Genomic DNA, 12,350 nt, shown 5'->3' with positions numbered 1-12,350 from the left:
TTACTAACGTTACGTTGCTATGATGCAGACTAAATTTTAATATCACAACTTTTCTTTTTGCATGCAGTTAAATGCCTACATGTCTGACGTTTGTAACAAACCAAGTCGTTTGAAAATCAATTGAACATTGAGCAATCTATAGCTATTTCAAAGTTGACGCTCAATTGACATTAATGTGATGACTGAGTAAGCGGCCCTGTACCAAGATGGCCGCCATGTGACGACGTTAGTCCCCATTGGGTTACAGCGCGCATGAGCCATCTAGTGTTTCTATATATATCTATGGAGCCGAGAGCCCAATGTGTTGAATGTGGCGTCATGCTAGCCAAGGAAGCACTGAAACCTTCAAAATTAAGGCGGCATCTGGAAACCAAACATCCGACACTAGTTGGAAAGCCGGTGGAGTTTTTTAAGAGAAAGGAAAGTGGGCTACAGATGCAGAAAAGATCCATTGTGTCACTGACTGGTGACTCTAAATGTGCTTTAAAAGCCAGCTACCTCGTAGCTAGACTTGTTGCGCAAAGTAAGAACTTTTACTGTTGTTGTATGTGCAGGTATACATACATGATATAAATGTCTTTGAGATGATCACAGTGCATTATATCATTCATTTTACAAGGTTTTAGCCTGTTAAACTGTAAGTGGACTTGATTTAATTATTGATTACAATTCAACCTAGACTTGATTCAATTTAAATGAAAATGCTCATATTAAAATGGGCCCCAGATCACTTTGTACTTGGAAAATTGGGCACTTTGTAATTGGAAATTAAGAACCCCTGATTTAGAACACTTTTGCAAATCCTATTGAACCGAAAGCAAGTTTTAATAAATCATTAGTTAATAGTTAAATTATGATTTGTGAAGGATTTACAACAGACTTAACATTACATTCGTTGTTAACAACATGTGTAATCTGTTCAAACACAATACGCATTAACTAAGCCTTAATTAAGCATATGTCAATGCTTAATTTGATGTTTACAAACACATTAATTACCTTATAGTTATAATTGTATGAACCCCTTATTCTGCGCTTATAAATAGTTTATCATCAATTATGAATGTATTTTAAATAATTTATTAAGGATTAAAAAACCCTTAACTAATGTTTATAAAGACACTAGATATGTGCCTATACATATGTAGTGAGGCATCTACTTATGTACTTATAAATGCTTAACTAATGTCAAAGAATACTTTGTAAATGTTTAATTAATAGTGAGTTGATCAGTTACAAATACTTTATCAATGATTTACTAATACTTTATAGTGTGCACTTATTATAAAGTGTTACCTAATTGGTATTATTTGAGTACATATAAGAACTTTTTTTCTTTTACCAGAGTATTTTACACAGTCAGTATGTGTTTTTAAATTTCAACTTATGCTGTTTATTCATCTTTCACATCTTCTTTGTTTGCCACTCTGGATAGTAATGCATTTAAAACAAGCTGCTATAAAAAAAATTATCACAATACAAGTAAAAAGTATTATTCCTTCCAACAGATGCTTTTATCACCGTTTATTTTTTGTTGTTTTGCTTTGCTTATTGAGGCTTATTGCTTCAGCATTTAGAGAATTGAACGTCCACTCTCTGAGTCATCACCAATGCATGTCTCGCCACAACACTGTGTTATGATGAGAGGATGATGCTGCAGAATATCTGAAGCCATGAAACCAAAGCTACACTCTGCAAACATGATTCACTGAAACTCAATGTCAGTCCACGACAAACACATTGTGCTTCCACCTCTGACAACACACACCTGCGACTCTCTGTCAAACCAGTTTGTCTTGTGGATTTTATTAACCTGGGAATCTCTCAAAGTCCAGGGGGGGGATGCTGCTGAATGGCCCTTCAACCGCTACGACTCATTTTGTATATTCAATGCAATTAAACATGTAAAATAAAAGATGTGATTTCAAAATTGAAATTAAAAAATCATTTATTGGAAAGTGTATGAACATTTGTCCAATTAAAAACAAATCAAAGGTAATTCACAGTGATAACAAGCAGAGTCTTCACAAACGTCCCTGTTAGAACAGCACTGTCAGATTTTATACATTCAACACGTTAGTGCTTTTATTGACAAGGTTAAACTGCAATGCTTTTAAATGATGAAGCTACTTTTCCACTCACAATGATTGAAAGTCTGGCATAAACACAAAGCTAAAAGGTTTGAGGTAAAATTCTTCATGGCGACGGATTCGGTATTTAGTGCATCTTAATGTAATGATGGTTCACAACACGCTCCACAAAAGAAGACATCCACTCCAGCAAGTCACATGTCCAGTAAACATGAGAGTGATTTCTGTCTGTACTTTAAAAACAAAGCATAGTAAAGCATGGCTATATCTGAGCTGCTATTCAACAGTAAATATTCACAAAAACAAACCAGCATTTCTTCTTTCACCTCTTACAGTAAACTGTGTGTAAACATAATAAACATAACTTCATGCATCATACTCATGTGTTTGTATCGTATTATAGGTATGTTCTTGCTGGATTGGAGGATACATCTTCATTATAGCTGTTGTGTGATGAGTTGTCTTCCATTTCTGCTCGTTTCAGCTGAGACTTTGTGGATAACGCCTCGCTGGGGTCAGAGCGGAAAGAGTCTTGTCTTTTCATTTGTGATTTTGACGAAGATGCCCATGATCTCTCTGAGTAATGCTCGGGTCCATCCTCCAGAGGAGGCCGTGCGTACTTGGAGGTGGATCCGTCGTGGCTGTGAGACCTGGGGGGCATCGCTGTGACGGGCGGCGCCCTTGCAGACGGTACCTGGCTGCGGTGAGAACCCATCTGGGTTGAGCCGTTAGAGGAGCGGACCACCAGGTAGCGGACGGAGGGGCTCTTGTCTTTGTCGTGGGCTTTGAGGGGACACGACGAGTGGATGAACAAACCCCCTCCCAGGATGAGCAGGATGGACGCCCCCCAGCCGATGTAGAGGCAGGCTCCGATCTCCCGCCGCTGAGCGTCTATGGACGCGCTGTAGAACTTCCTGACCACTGCCCCGGCCACCCAGGACGAGGGAATCAGGCACAGCACCCCTGCGACGATCAGCACTGCCCCCGCCGCTATAGCCACTCTGCTCTTTGCCCCGCCTCCTTCCTCATCCAAAAAGCGGGTGCACTTTCCACCGACAAACGCCAGAATGAGACCCATGCCACCAGTGGCGATCGCAAGAACGGTGAGAGCCCTGGCGGCCTGCAGGTCGGCGCTGAGGGCAAGGAGGGACTCGTAGGGCTTGCACTGCATCTGGCCCGTGCTCTGGACCACGCAGGTCATCCAGATGCCCTCCCAGATGGTCTGCGAGGTGACGATGGTGCTGCCCACGAAGGCCGTGACCCTCCACATGGGCAACAGGCAGCTGATGAGGACCCCCGCCCACCCGGCGAGGCACAGGGCGCTGGCCAGCATCTGCATCCCCAGCGAGGCCATGGTGGAGACGCAGGGAGAAAAACTGCTGCAGTGTCGTGTCCCTTCTGTGCAGCTTCTTTCCTTCCGTCCTCGTCTCTGTGCTCAGTCTCCTTTTGGTGTTTTAGAAAAACAGCTTTTCTTCTCTTGTCAGGAATTTCTCCTTTTCTCACGCTGCTCCATTTTGGTGTGAAACATTTTCTGGCAAGTTACAAAGTTTCTTCTTCAGTGGACGCAGAGCCTTGCCTGGCTGTTTTCTGTCTGCCCTGCCGCCGGGAGCTTTTGCTTGACTCCAGGTGTGTCTCAGTTCAGCCTCTCTTCATTTGTTTGCAGCCTATTTTCCATCTGTCCCTCCCTCTTTGTGTCGCTGCCTCCTCGCCTCTCCTTCCATCCGGCCCCTGTTTCTACCTTTTTTGTCATCTGAGCTGCTGCCTGTGCTACTGGCCAGGTGTAGCTGCACCACACCCACTCCACCGGGAAGCAAAAGGGGAGGAGGCTAACTAAAAGGTGAAGGGAGTGAGGGAGAAACCATGACATCATGTTTTCCCATCTTTTATGCAAAATGACTTGAGATTATTTTGGAGAAGGGAAAAAAAAGGCTTTGGAAGGAGAACAAAAGCCCTCTGTGCCTGAAACATTCGCATCATTCAGTCTCTCCGTCGAAGCCGATTCTGATTTGTGAACACAATTAGTGAGGAGTGCAGCTTTTGTGCACGCTTAAGTGAGCATTGCACGTGAACTGTGTGCACACAGAAAGCCTTTGTAACTGGAGGAGATGGAATCCAATATTTTAACAAGGAGACAAACCAGTTTCACTCAGGAAGCAGCCGCGCTGCTGAAAAACCAGTTTGAAACAAGCAGAAACCCCCTTATCACCCACAACATGGCAGCAAGCACACCAAACGCAACAGCCTCAGGCTCAAAATCATCTATGATCTGGTCTCTGCATTGATCTACAGCTGAGCTTCCTCAACACCAGAATTTGAAATCTGACTGAAACAATTAAGATTTAAAAAAAATAAATAAATCAGAGGAACAAATGTGTTTTTATTGACTAAAACATGGAAATGTGAGGATACTGAAGACGTATAGTTGTGGCAGCATATTTACATATTTCCTTTGCTGGGCAGACGGGAGGCGTCACAACCAGTTTGCAAAGATTCTTTCATGAGCACTCATGAAACCAGATCCACATGTTTAACATACCTTCTCAGAAATCTTTTAAAAAAGAAAGTAAAAAAACAAACAAAAAAAAGTACCTTTCACACAAATGACGAGAGAAACTGAATCTGAGTAAAATGTTTATTAAAAGCAGCAAATGTTATATTTCAATCACTATTCAGCCAGTTTCAACTATAAAAGTGGAGTGAAAGAAAACATTTCAATTTAAGAGATTTCACATTCACAGATAGTAATATGATCCTTCTCATTTCATGAGAGTCATTTATGTAGAACGTTAAATTTGAATAAACTACAGTCCATTAAAAAGGATAAATGTTTACTGACAGAATGATCATTTAGACATTTCACAGCATGTTGGGTGGTTATGATCTGGAAGTCTGAGATAAAAACATGTTATACATTCATACAGCAAAAACACAAGAAAATTCACATTGTACAGTTCTTCTGACTGATCAGGCTCAGTTGGAGTTCCTTGGCGCAGAACTTTGGACCTAAACGTAGGCCCTGCTGCTGTCCACAGAGCGAGCCTTGGAATACTTAACGTCATAGTTCTTCTCATCGCTAGGAGGACAGGAGCTGCAGAGGATGCCTCCCCCCAGGAACAGCAGCCCCGCGGACCCCCAGCCGATGTACAGCGAAGCCCCCAGCTCCCTCTTCTGAGCGTTGGTCAGGATCGGGTTGTAGAAATCCCGAATGATGGTGTTGGCGGTCCAGCAGACGGGTATGAGCACCAGAAGGCCTGCGATGATGAAGACGATTCCAGAGGCAATGGCCACTTTGCACTTCTGAGATTCATCCCCCACAAAGTTGGTGCATTTGCCTCCAATCACACCAAGCAGGATCCCAAAGACCCCGACGATGATGGCGATGACCACCAGAGCTCTGGCAGCCTGCAGGTCCTGAGGCAAGGCCAGCAGGGAATCGTAGACTTTGCACTGCATCTGGCCGGTACTCTGGGTCACGCAGTTCATCCATAAACCTTCCCAGATCACCTGAGACGTGACGATGTTGGCACCGATGAAGGCTGTGACTTTCCAGGTGGGGAGCGCACAGATGACGATGCTCCCAAAGAACCCGATGACGGCCAGGGACAAGCCCAGAATCTGTCTACAAGCAGACACCATGCTGACGCTCCGGCGATCTCGTGGAATGAGCCAAGCTGTCTGCTGCCGAGAGTTTGAGCGATGTGTGAAGAAAGCAGGCGGGTAAAGTTTTTCTGTTTTAAATCACCCTCTCAGAAATGACCAGAGCTTCCTCTTGTGCAAGGTATGACACTCAGGGGGGAGTCAGAGGAGGAGTTATCTTCTGTCGTCTTGGGACTGAAACTGGTTTGTTAAGAAATCTCACCAAACCAGGTTATTTCAGCTGCAGTAAACAGAAACCTGAAGACAAAAAAAGAACAGCAGCAACAGACGTGAGAGCCATGAACACATTGCCCTGAATGACTATTTTAAATATAAACATGTCAAGTATTTTTGTGCAACACTGAAGTAAAAGTCACTGAACTGCAGGTTTAGCTTCATTGCTCATACTGAGGATGCAGCGGCTACAGCACCACTGAACCTTGACTTGTAATGAAGGCTCAAAACACAGATCAAATTTGCAAACAATACCAGCAAGTTGTTGCCTTCTTCTCCTTAGTGCAGTAAGCAGTTGACAAACTGTGGATTTTCCTCAGTGTGCAGTGTTGAGATCAGGTAACAGAACAGGCATGAAGCTGAAGACATCAGGTGTTTTCAGGGCTTCATCATGGCTGATTCATTTGAGTCAGGTGTGCCGGAGCAGGGAGGCATCCACAGTTCAGCGCAGGCTCCAGGACTAAGGCAATGCTGTATAAATATGTGGATGTATCTCAAAGCAGTCGGATCGTCCTGTAATTTGGAGGGCCAGCATTGGTGGATAGTTGAACCACTTCCCACACAGCATCTGAGTTATCTCTTCCTGAACCCCAGCAGAGCTGTCAGCTGGCCTCATTGTTATCTCTGGAACATGTTGACATATAACAGCACAAATAACTCCATGTGTGGTTGATATGGCTGTCTCCTTTACTCATAATCATAATGATAGTGAAAATAACCTGTGTCCTTCACCCATATCTGTCTTAAATGAAAAGATGATTTCACAATCAAATCTTTACTTTTTACATTGGATGCAATGTTTTATTTGGTCATTGTTTTTCTAATAAGTGCTAAAGGTTTGCTTTACATTTGATGTGTGTTATTTGAAATCCAGTGCTCAGTTCATAATAAATGCTTGTATATCTGTGGTTTTGAAAACTAACCCTATCAAAACTAAATATTTTGCAGTACTACGGGTTTTTATTTATTCTTACATTCTTTTCAAAAGCTTGGACAATCTACTCAGTCTTGTAGTTTCCAGTAAAGGGAATCTGTTTATTTATTTATTTTTTCCTTAATTAGATAGAGGGTGCTGTTTTGGAACGATGAAGGCTTGGAATAAATATCTGCAAAGAATTCAAGGAGTTCACAATAAAACCATGATGTCTTCATTGGTACTGTTTTGATGACCTTCTCCAGGAAGACTATACGCAGGGAAAATGGGAAATAAACAAGTAACGTGGTCAGGAAAACAAAGTCCACATTACTGTGTGAAGAAGTCCTTTAATTCAAGAAAATTTGAAATAGTATCGTGTTAAACTTAGCAATAAATATGTCAATAAGTCCTGTTCTGTTATCTGGAGACAATGATCTATTTAACGTGTTTTAGCCAGGAAAGTCTTTGCTCAGATTTTAGTATCTGCCCTGAGTTTGATTATAAAATCCAGCCCTCCTTGAGTTTCGAGAGTCCAGGGTGGAGTCTGCAGCACTGAAGAGTTTCATGTCATGAAAATATATTATTGAGATGTTCATCCCCTAATTTTAGTTTTCACAGTGTTTAGTGAAGCTGTTCAAAGAAGTTTAGAAGAAAAAATGTCTTTATTTTCATCAGTATGAAGGGTGGACTCAATAACTGACCAGGAAGTACTCACAATGAAAATGTGGCCTACTCTCCATCCTGCTAAGGTGCAACAAAGTGCGTTACAACATCTGACTCCAGAGCACAGTTCTGTTATGACATCTGTGGCAGACACATCAGGTCCCAGAGTTAAAGTTAGCTTCATCATCTGCAGTTTCTGGACTTCAGAATTCAGCCTGCTGCAGTGCACAAAATGCACCTGTATCGTTTTGTGACTCTTAAATAAAAAAGGTCTATTTTTCCAGTCACATATTTTGATTTGATAAAAAATGCGTCAGAAAGGTGAATAACATGGGAGGCGATCACAAACTCCGTGCTTTCGAGTCCAGTGCATTCGCTCCCAACGGGAGCTCCCCCAATGGGGTGGGAGCTGGGCAGAGCCTTGGGGAGATGCTACATTCGAATACATGCTAGTTTTCCAAGATTGCCGACCCTAGCTTTAAGAATCTGGAAAAGATTCAAATCCTGAGATGTTACTCTCCTGCGAATTTTGGAAAGATCCAAAGAACGGAGCTGCATTACTTCTCGGACGCGAGCAGTCAAGGTTACTTTCACTGCACATACATAAGACCTATCAGTCAGGACAAAGTATACTGCACCGTGGTAATGGTCAAGGCAAGGGTCGCACCCACAAATGTAGTCTCGATACTCTGACTCGAGTTAACCGCTGTGGTCTCCACTACTGTGATCTGCATGCTGAAGGAGGAGTTAGAGCTCAAAGTTGATGAAGAGTGTTTCTGGACTGACTTGCAGTAGCCCGGGGTTATGTCAGCAATGAGGCTCAGCATTTCCATGCCTTCATAGCAAACAGGGTCCAGAGAATCCGTGAATCAACCGACCCCAACAGTGGCATTATGTTGACACAAATGAGAACCCTGCTGATCACGCCTCCAGAGGCCTCAGCGTGTCTGAGTTGATCAACTCGAATTGGTCCCGGGATCCAAGTTCCTATGGGGACGAGCACTCGACATCAAGCAGGGAACATCAGAGCTGCTGGTGAGAGACCCCGAGGTCAAGGTAGCACAGGTGCTGAAGAAACTGACCGAAGAAGAAGGCCGTTTTCTGGCGTGACTGTCACGATTCTCAAAATGCATAACTTTGGTGAATGTTGTAGCATATATTCACCGGCTCGTTGAGAGATCTGTGAAGACTCAACTTTTAAATGTCAAAGAAATAAGGAAAGCGTCACTTAAATTCATCAAGCTTGTGCAGCAAAATTGTTTAAGATAAGAACTGCTCATCCTAAGACAGGAATCTGGAAAACTCTCATGCAATCACCCACTCTACCAGCTCAACCAAGAGCTCGATGATGACATACTGACAGAAGGAGGACATTTGAGGAAAGCATCCCTATCCTTCGATATGAGACATCCAATAATCCTACCAAGCAATGGTCATATGACACAACTCATCATTGGCAACTGCCACAAGAAGACCCAGCACCAAGTAAGAGGGCAAACCCTCAATGAAATCAAAGCCAATGGTAACTAGATTGTTGGAGGAAGTAAAGCAGTGGCCAGTTAGATAAAGCAGTGTGTTACCTGCAGAAAAGCTCAAAAACCCACAGAATGGGTATGGGTGTTGTACATAATATTGCATTTGCTGATAGAGTTATTTTGGATGCACCTGCACCATGAGAGGACTTGGTGTGGAAACCAGCATGCTGGACAGAGGAGACAGGACCTGAAGAACTGCTACTGAAATGTAAATAAACTCTAAAGTTGAGCAAATGATTTTTTTTAATCAGTGATGTGATGCCAGTAGCCTAGAAATATTAGCTAAAGGGAGAGTAAATACAGACAGTGGTCGTTTAGTCAAACATTTTATTAAGACTTCTATAAATTGTCTTTAATTTAAGCAGCACCGGCAGCGGGTGCCATGCACCGCCCTCGTGGCCTGAGTCCCGGGTCCGCTCGGTCCTGTGTCCGGTTCGGTTCTGTGTCCTGCTCGGCACCGGGTCCGGTGCTGGGTGTGTGTGTCTCGGTGGGACCGTCACTGCTGTGGGGAGGGGACCGGGCTGCAGTGCCGCTGCTGTCTGACTCTGAGACATAATTAAACAAAACAATAAAAATCTGAACTGTATACCGTGAGTCAGCCTCATTATTTGTAATATCAGCATTAAATTAACGGACCTATATTCGGTTCAGAATTCAGCCGGTGAGCCTTCCTCCAGGCGACGCTGTGCACCGCTGTGGTGATCGTCCTACAGACAGCTTTTTTTTTATTCTCTTTTAATTCCATTTTTTATTCCTCCAAAGAGCTCATCCTGATTTACATTGACCTCAGACCTGACAGGATTGATTTCCAACTCGGCAACGTTTCTTTTTTTGCCAAAATCAGTTCTTTTTCCGTGTTTGACCTCAGTGGGCGCGGCTTCAGAACTGTGAATATTTCAGGGCGTAACATGTTAATGATGATCAAATTCAGCCGCCGTATTTATCAACACCCGACCATTCAAACGCTGAGATGGGCGAGGTACGGAAGTTTCAGTAATGCCACGCGAGCCCCGTTGTACGATGAGCTCACCACTCAGATATACACCCGTTTGAAAGATCGTTTGATAAATGAGGGCCCTTGTGTCTTGGAATGAACGCCTCATGAAGCACCATTGAAATTACCATTGATTTATTTAGCTATGGGTATTGACATGAAATAATGCTTTGTGTTCAAGTTCTCAGGAACACACTCAGGAAGTCACTTGGGTTCAGGAGCTGTTTGAATTTGAACTTTTTGCACATAAATCAAACCATAATTGGTGGCAGTGTAAATGGAGACATAATTAAATTTGTCAGGTCATTAGATCCCCCTGTTGGCCACTAGGTGGACACAGCGCTGAGTGAAAAACAGGAAGTAGAGATACATGAGGGACAGGCACATACAAGTGACAGAGACACAGAAGATAGAGACAAGAGCAAAGGAGAAGTTCATGATAATTCTACAACTGGTCAAGGACACACACGATAAATAGATTCTTTGTATGTTTGGTTATAAAAGTGATTTGTGGTGTGAAACACTAATCAGCATAACAATAGTCCGTGTAAATGGCCATAACATCATTTTATTGTATGTTTAAATATGTATTAAATGAAAACAAAATGGAGAGAAGAGACAAAGGGCTGGACAAATGTGGATTTGATTTGAAAATCGTGAGAATATTGAATGTTGAACAATGTTGTGATTTATTTTGTATATTTGATATTTATCCATTGTAAACATTTAAATGACCCGGAAGTTACCTGTGCGCGTACCTGTGCGCGATCAATGAAATGCATCCGCTTGGCTCTCAGTTGTAGTTTGACACAGCCGTCAAGCAACCTCTGCTGCTGGCGGCATCCCTCGGATTTGTTTGCATTCCTTGGAGAGCGCAGCGAGGTCTGTACGGTGAACTTATGATTGTGAAAAGTTTGTTATAAGGATCCGATTACACTGTAACATGTTTATTTAAAATGTTTTTTTTTGTTTGTTTGTTTGTATCCATGCGTTTAAAACAGTTTCACAGTGTAGTAAGGAGCACATCTCAATGGGAATAAAGAAAGACCTTACGCATCAATCTGATTTCACGCCTCGTCAATCCAAGGGCTGCTACAGTCTGTTTGCATTTCATTTCTGTGTATCAGGTAGTTAACCTGTGATATGCTCATTTGCACATGTGCCACTCTGAAGATTGTTTGCGAATATTGGTTTGTCTGTTTGGCTCAGCAGCCATGTGTTAGAGTTCACCCCAGTAAACGAGAGGGTCATGTCCCTGCGCCTTACAGGCCGAACAGCAGTGCAGAGTACCCGACTTTCTTGGAGATCCTGGGAGGGGTGCTATATAGTGCTCCAACTGGGGACTCCATGTTTGTACTGGGGGACTTCAACACCCACGTGGGCAGCGACAGTAAGACCTGGATGGGGGTGACTGGGTGGCGTGGCCTCTCTGATCTGAACCCGAGTGGTGTTTTGTTATTGGACTTCTGTGCGAGCCACAGCTTGTCCATAAAAAACACCATGTTCGAGCACAGGGGTGTCCAGGACACCCTAGATTGGAGATCGATGATCAACTTTGTTGTCGTGTCATCTGACCTCCGGCCGCGTGTCTTGGAAACTCAGGTAAAGAAAGGAGCAGAGCTGTCGACCAATCACCACCTGGTGGTGAGTTGGATTCGCTGGCGGAGGAGGAAACCGGACAGACTTGGCAGACCCAAACATGTTGTGAGGGTCTGCTGGGAACGTCTAGTGGAACTCTTTGTCAGCAGTGTTTTCAACTCCCACCTCCGGGAGAGCTTCTCTCATGTCCTGAGGGAGGATGGGGACATTGAGTTCGAGCGGACCATGTTCTCCACCTCCATTGTCAAAGCAGCTGCTCGGAGCTGTGGTCGTAAGGTCTCAATGCCTGTCGTGGCGGCAACCCCCGAACCCGGTGGTGGACACCAGAAGTAAGGGCTGCCGTCAAGCTGAAGGAGTCCTATCGAGCCTTGTTGGCTCATGGGACTCCCGAAACAGCTGACAGGTACCGGCAGGCCAAGCGAACTGCAGCCTGAGCAGTTGTGGAGGCAAAAACTCGGGTCTGGGAGGAGTTCGGGGAGGCCATGGAGGAGGACTACCGGTCAGCCTCGAAGAAATTCTGGCAAACCGTCCAGCGCCTCAGGGGGGACTCAGGTCTCCACTAACACTGTTTACAGTGGAGGTGGGGAGGTGCTGACCTCAAATGGGGATATTGTTGGACGGTGGAAGGAATACTTTGAGGACCTCCTCAATCCCGTCGCCACATCTTCCGTGGAGACAGCAGA

At 43.9% G+C, this 12,350-nt stretch overlaps 2 protein-coding genes across 2 annotated transcripts; both read right to left on the bottom strand.

Annotated features, from left to right (window-relative positions):
• Positions 1-1,930: 1,930 nt before the first annotated feature.
• LOC115395239 (claudin-4-like) lies at positions 1,931-3,816 on the bottom strand. Its single transcript, XM_030100678.1, has one exon. The coding sequence runs from the start codon at positions 3,442-3,444 to the stop codon at positions 2,488-2,490; it is 957 nt and encodes a 318-aa protein (XP_029956538.1). The 5' UTR covers positions 3,445-3,816; the 3' UTR covers positions 1,931-2,487.
• An 892-nt stretch (positions 3,817-4,708) lies between these two features.
• LOC115395697 (claudin-4-like) lies at positions 4,709-5,858 on the bottom strand. The gene has a single exon (XM_030101331.1). It carries the CDS (start codon positions 5,724-5,726, stop codon positions 5,094-5,096), a length of 633 nt encoding a protein of 210 aa, XP_029957191.1. The 5' UTR covers positions 5,727-5,858; the 3' UTR covers positions 4,709-5,093.
• Positions 5,859-12,350: the final 6,492 nt, after the last annotated feature.

Source organism: Salarias fasciatus, chromosome 10 (assembly GCF_902148845.1).
Source record: "Salarias fasciatus chromosome 10, fSalaFa1.1, whole genome shotgun sequence".
Classification (NCBI taxonomy): domain Eukaryota; kingdom Metazoa; phylum Chordata; class Actinopteri; order Blenniiformes; family Blenniidae; genus Salarias; species Salarias fasciatus.
This window is presented reverse-complemented; position numbering and strand designations above follow the sequence as displayed.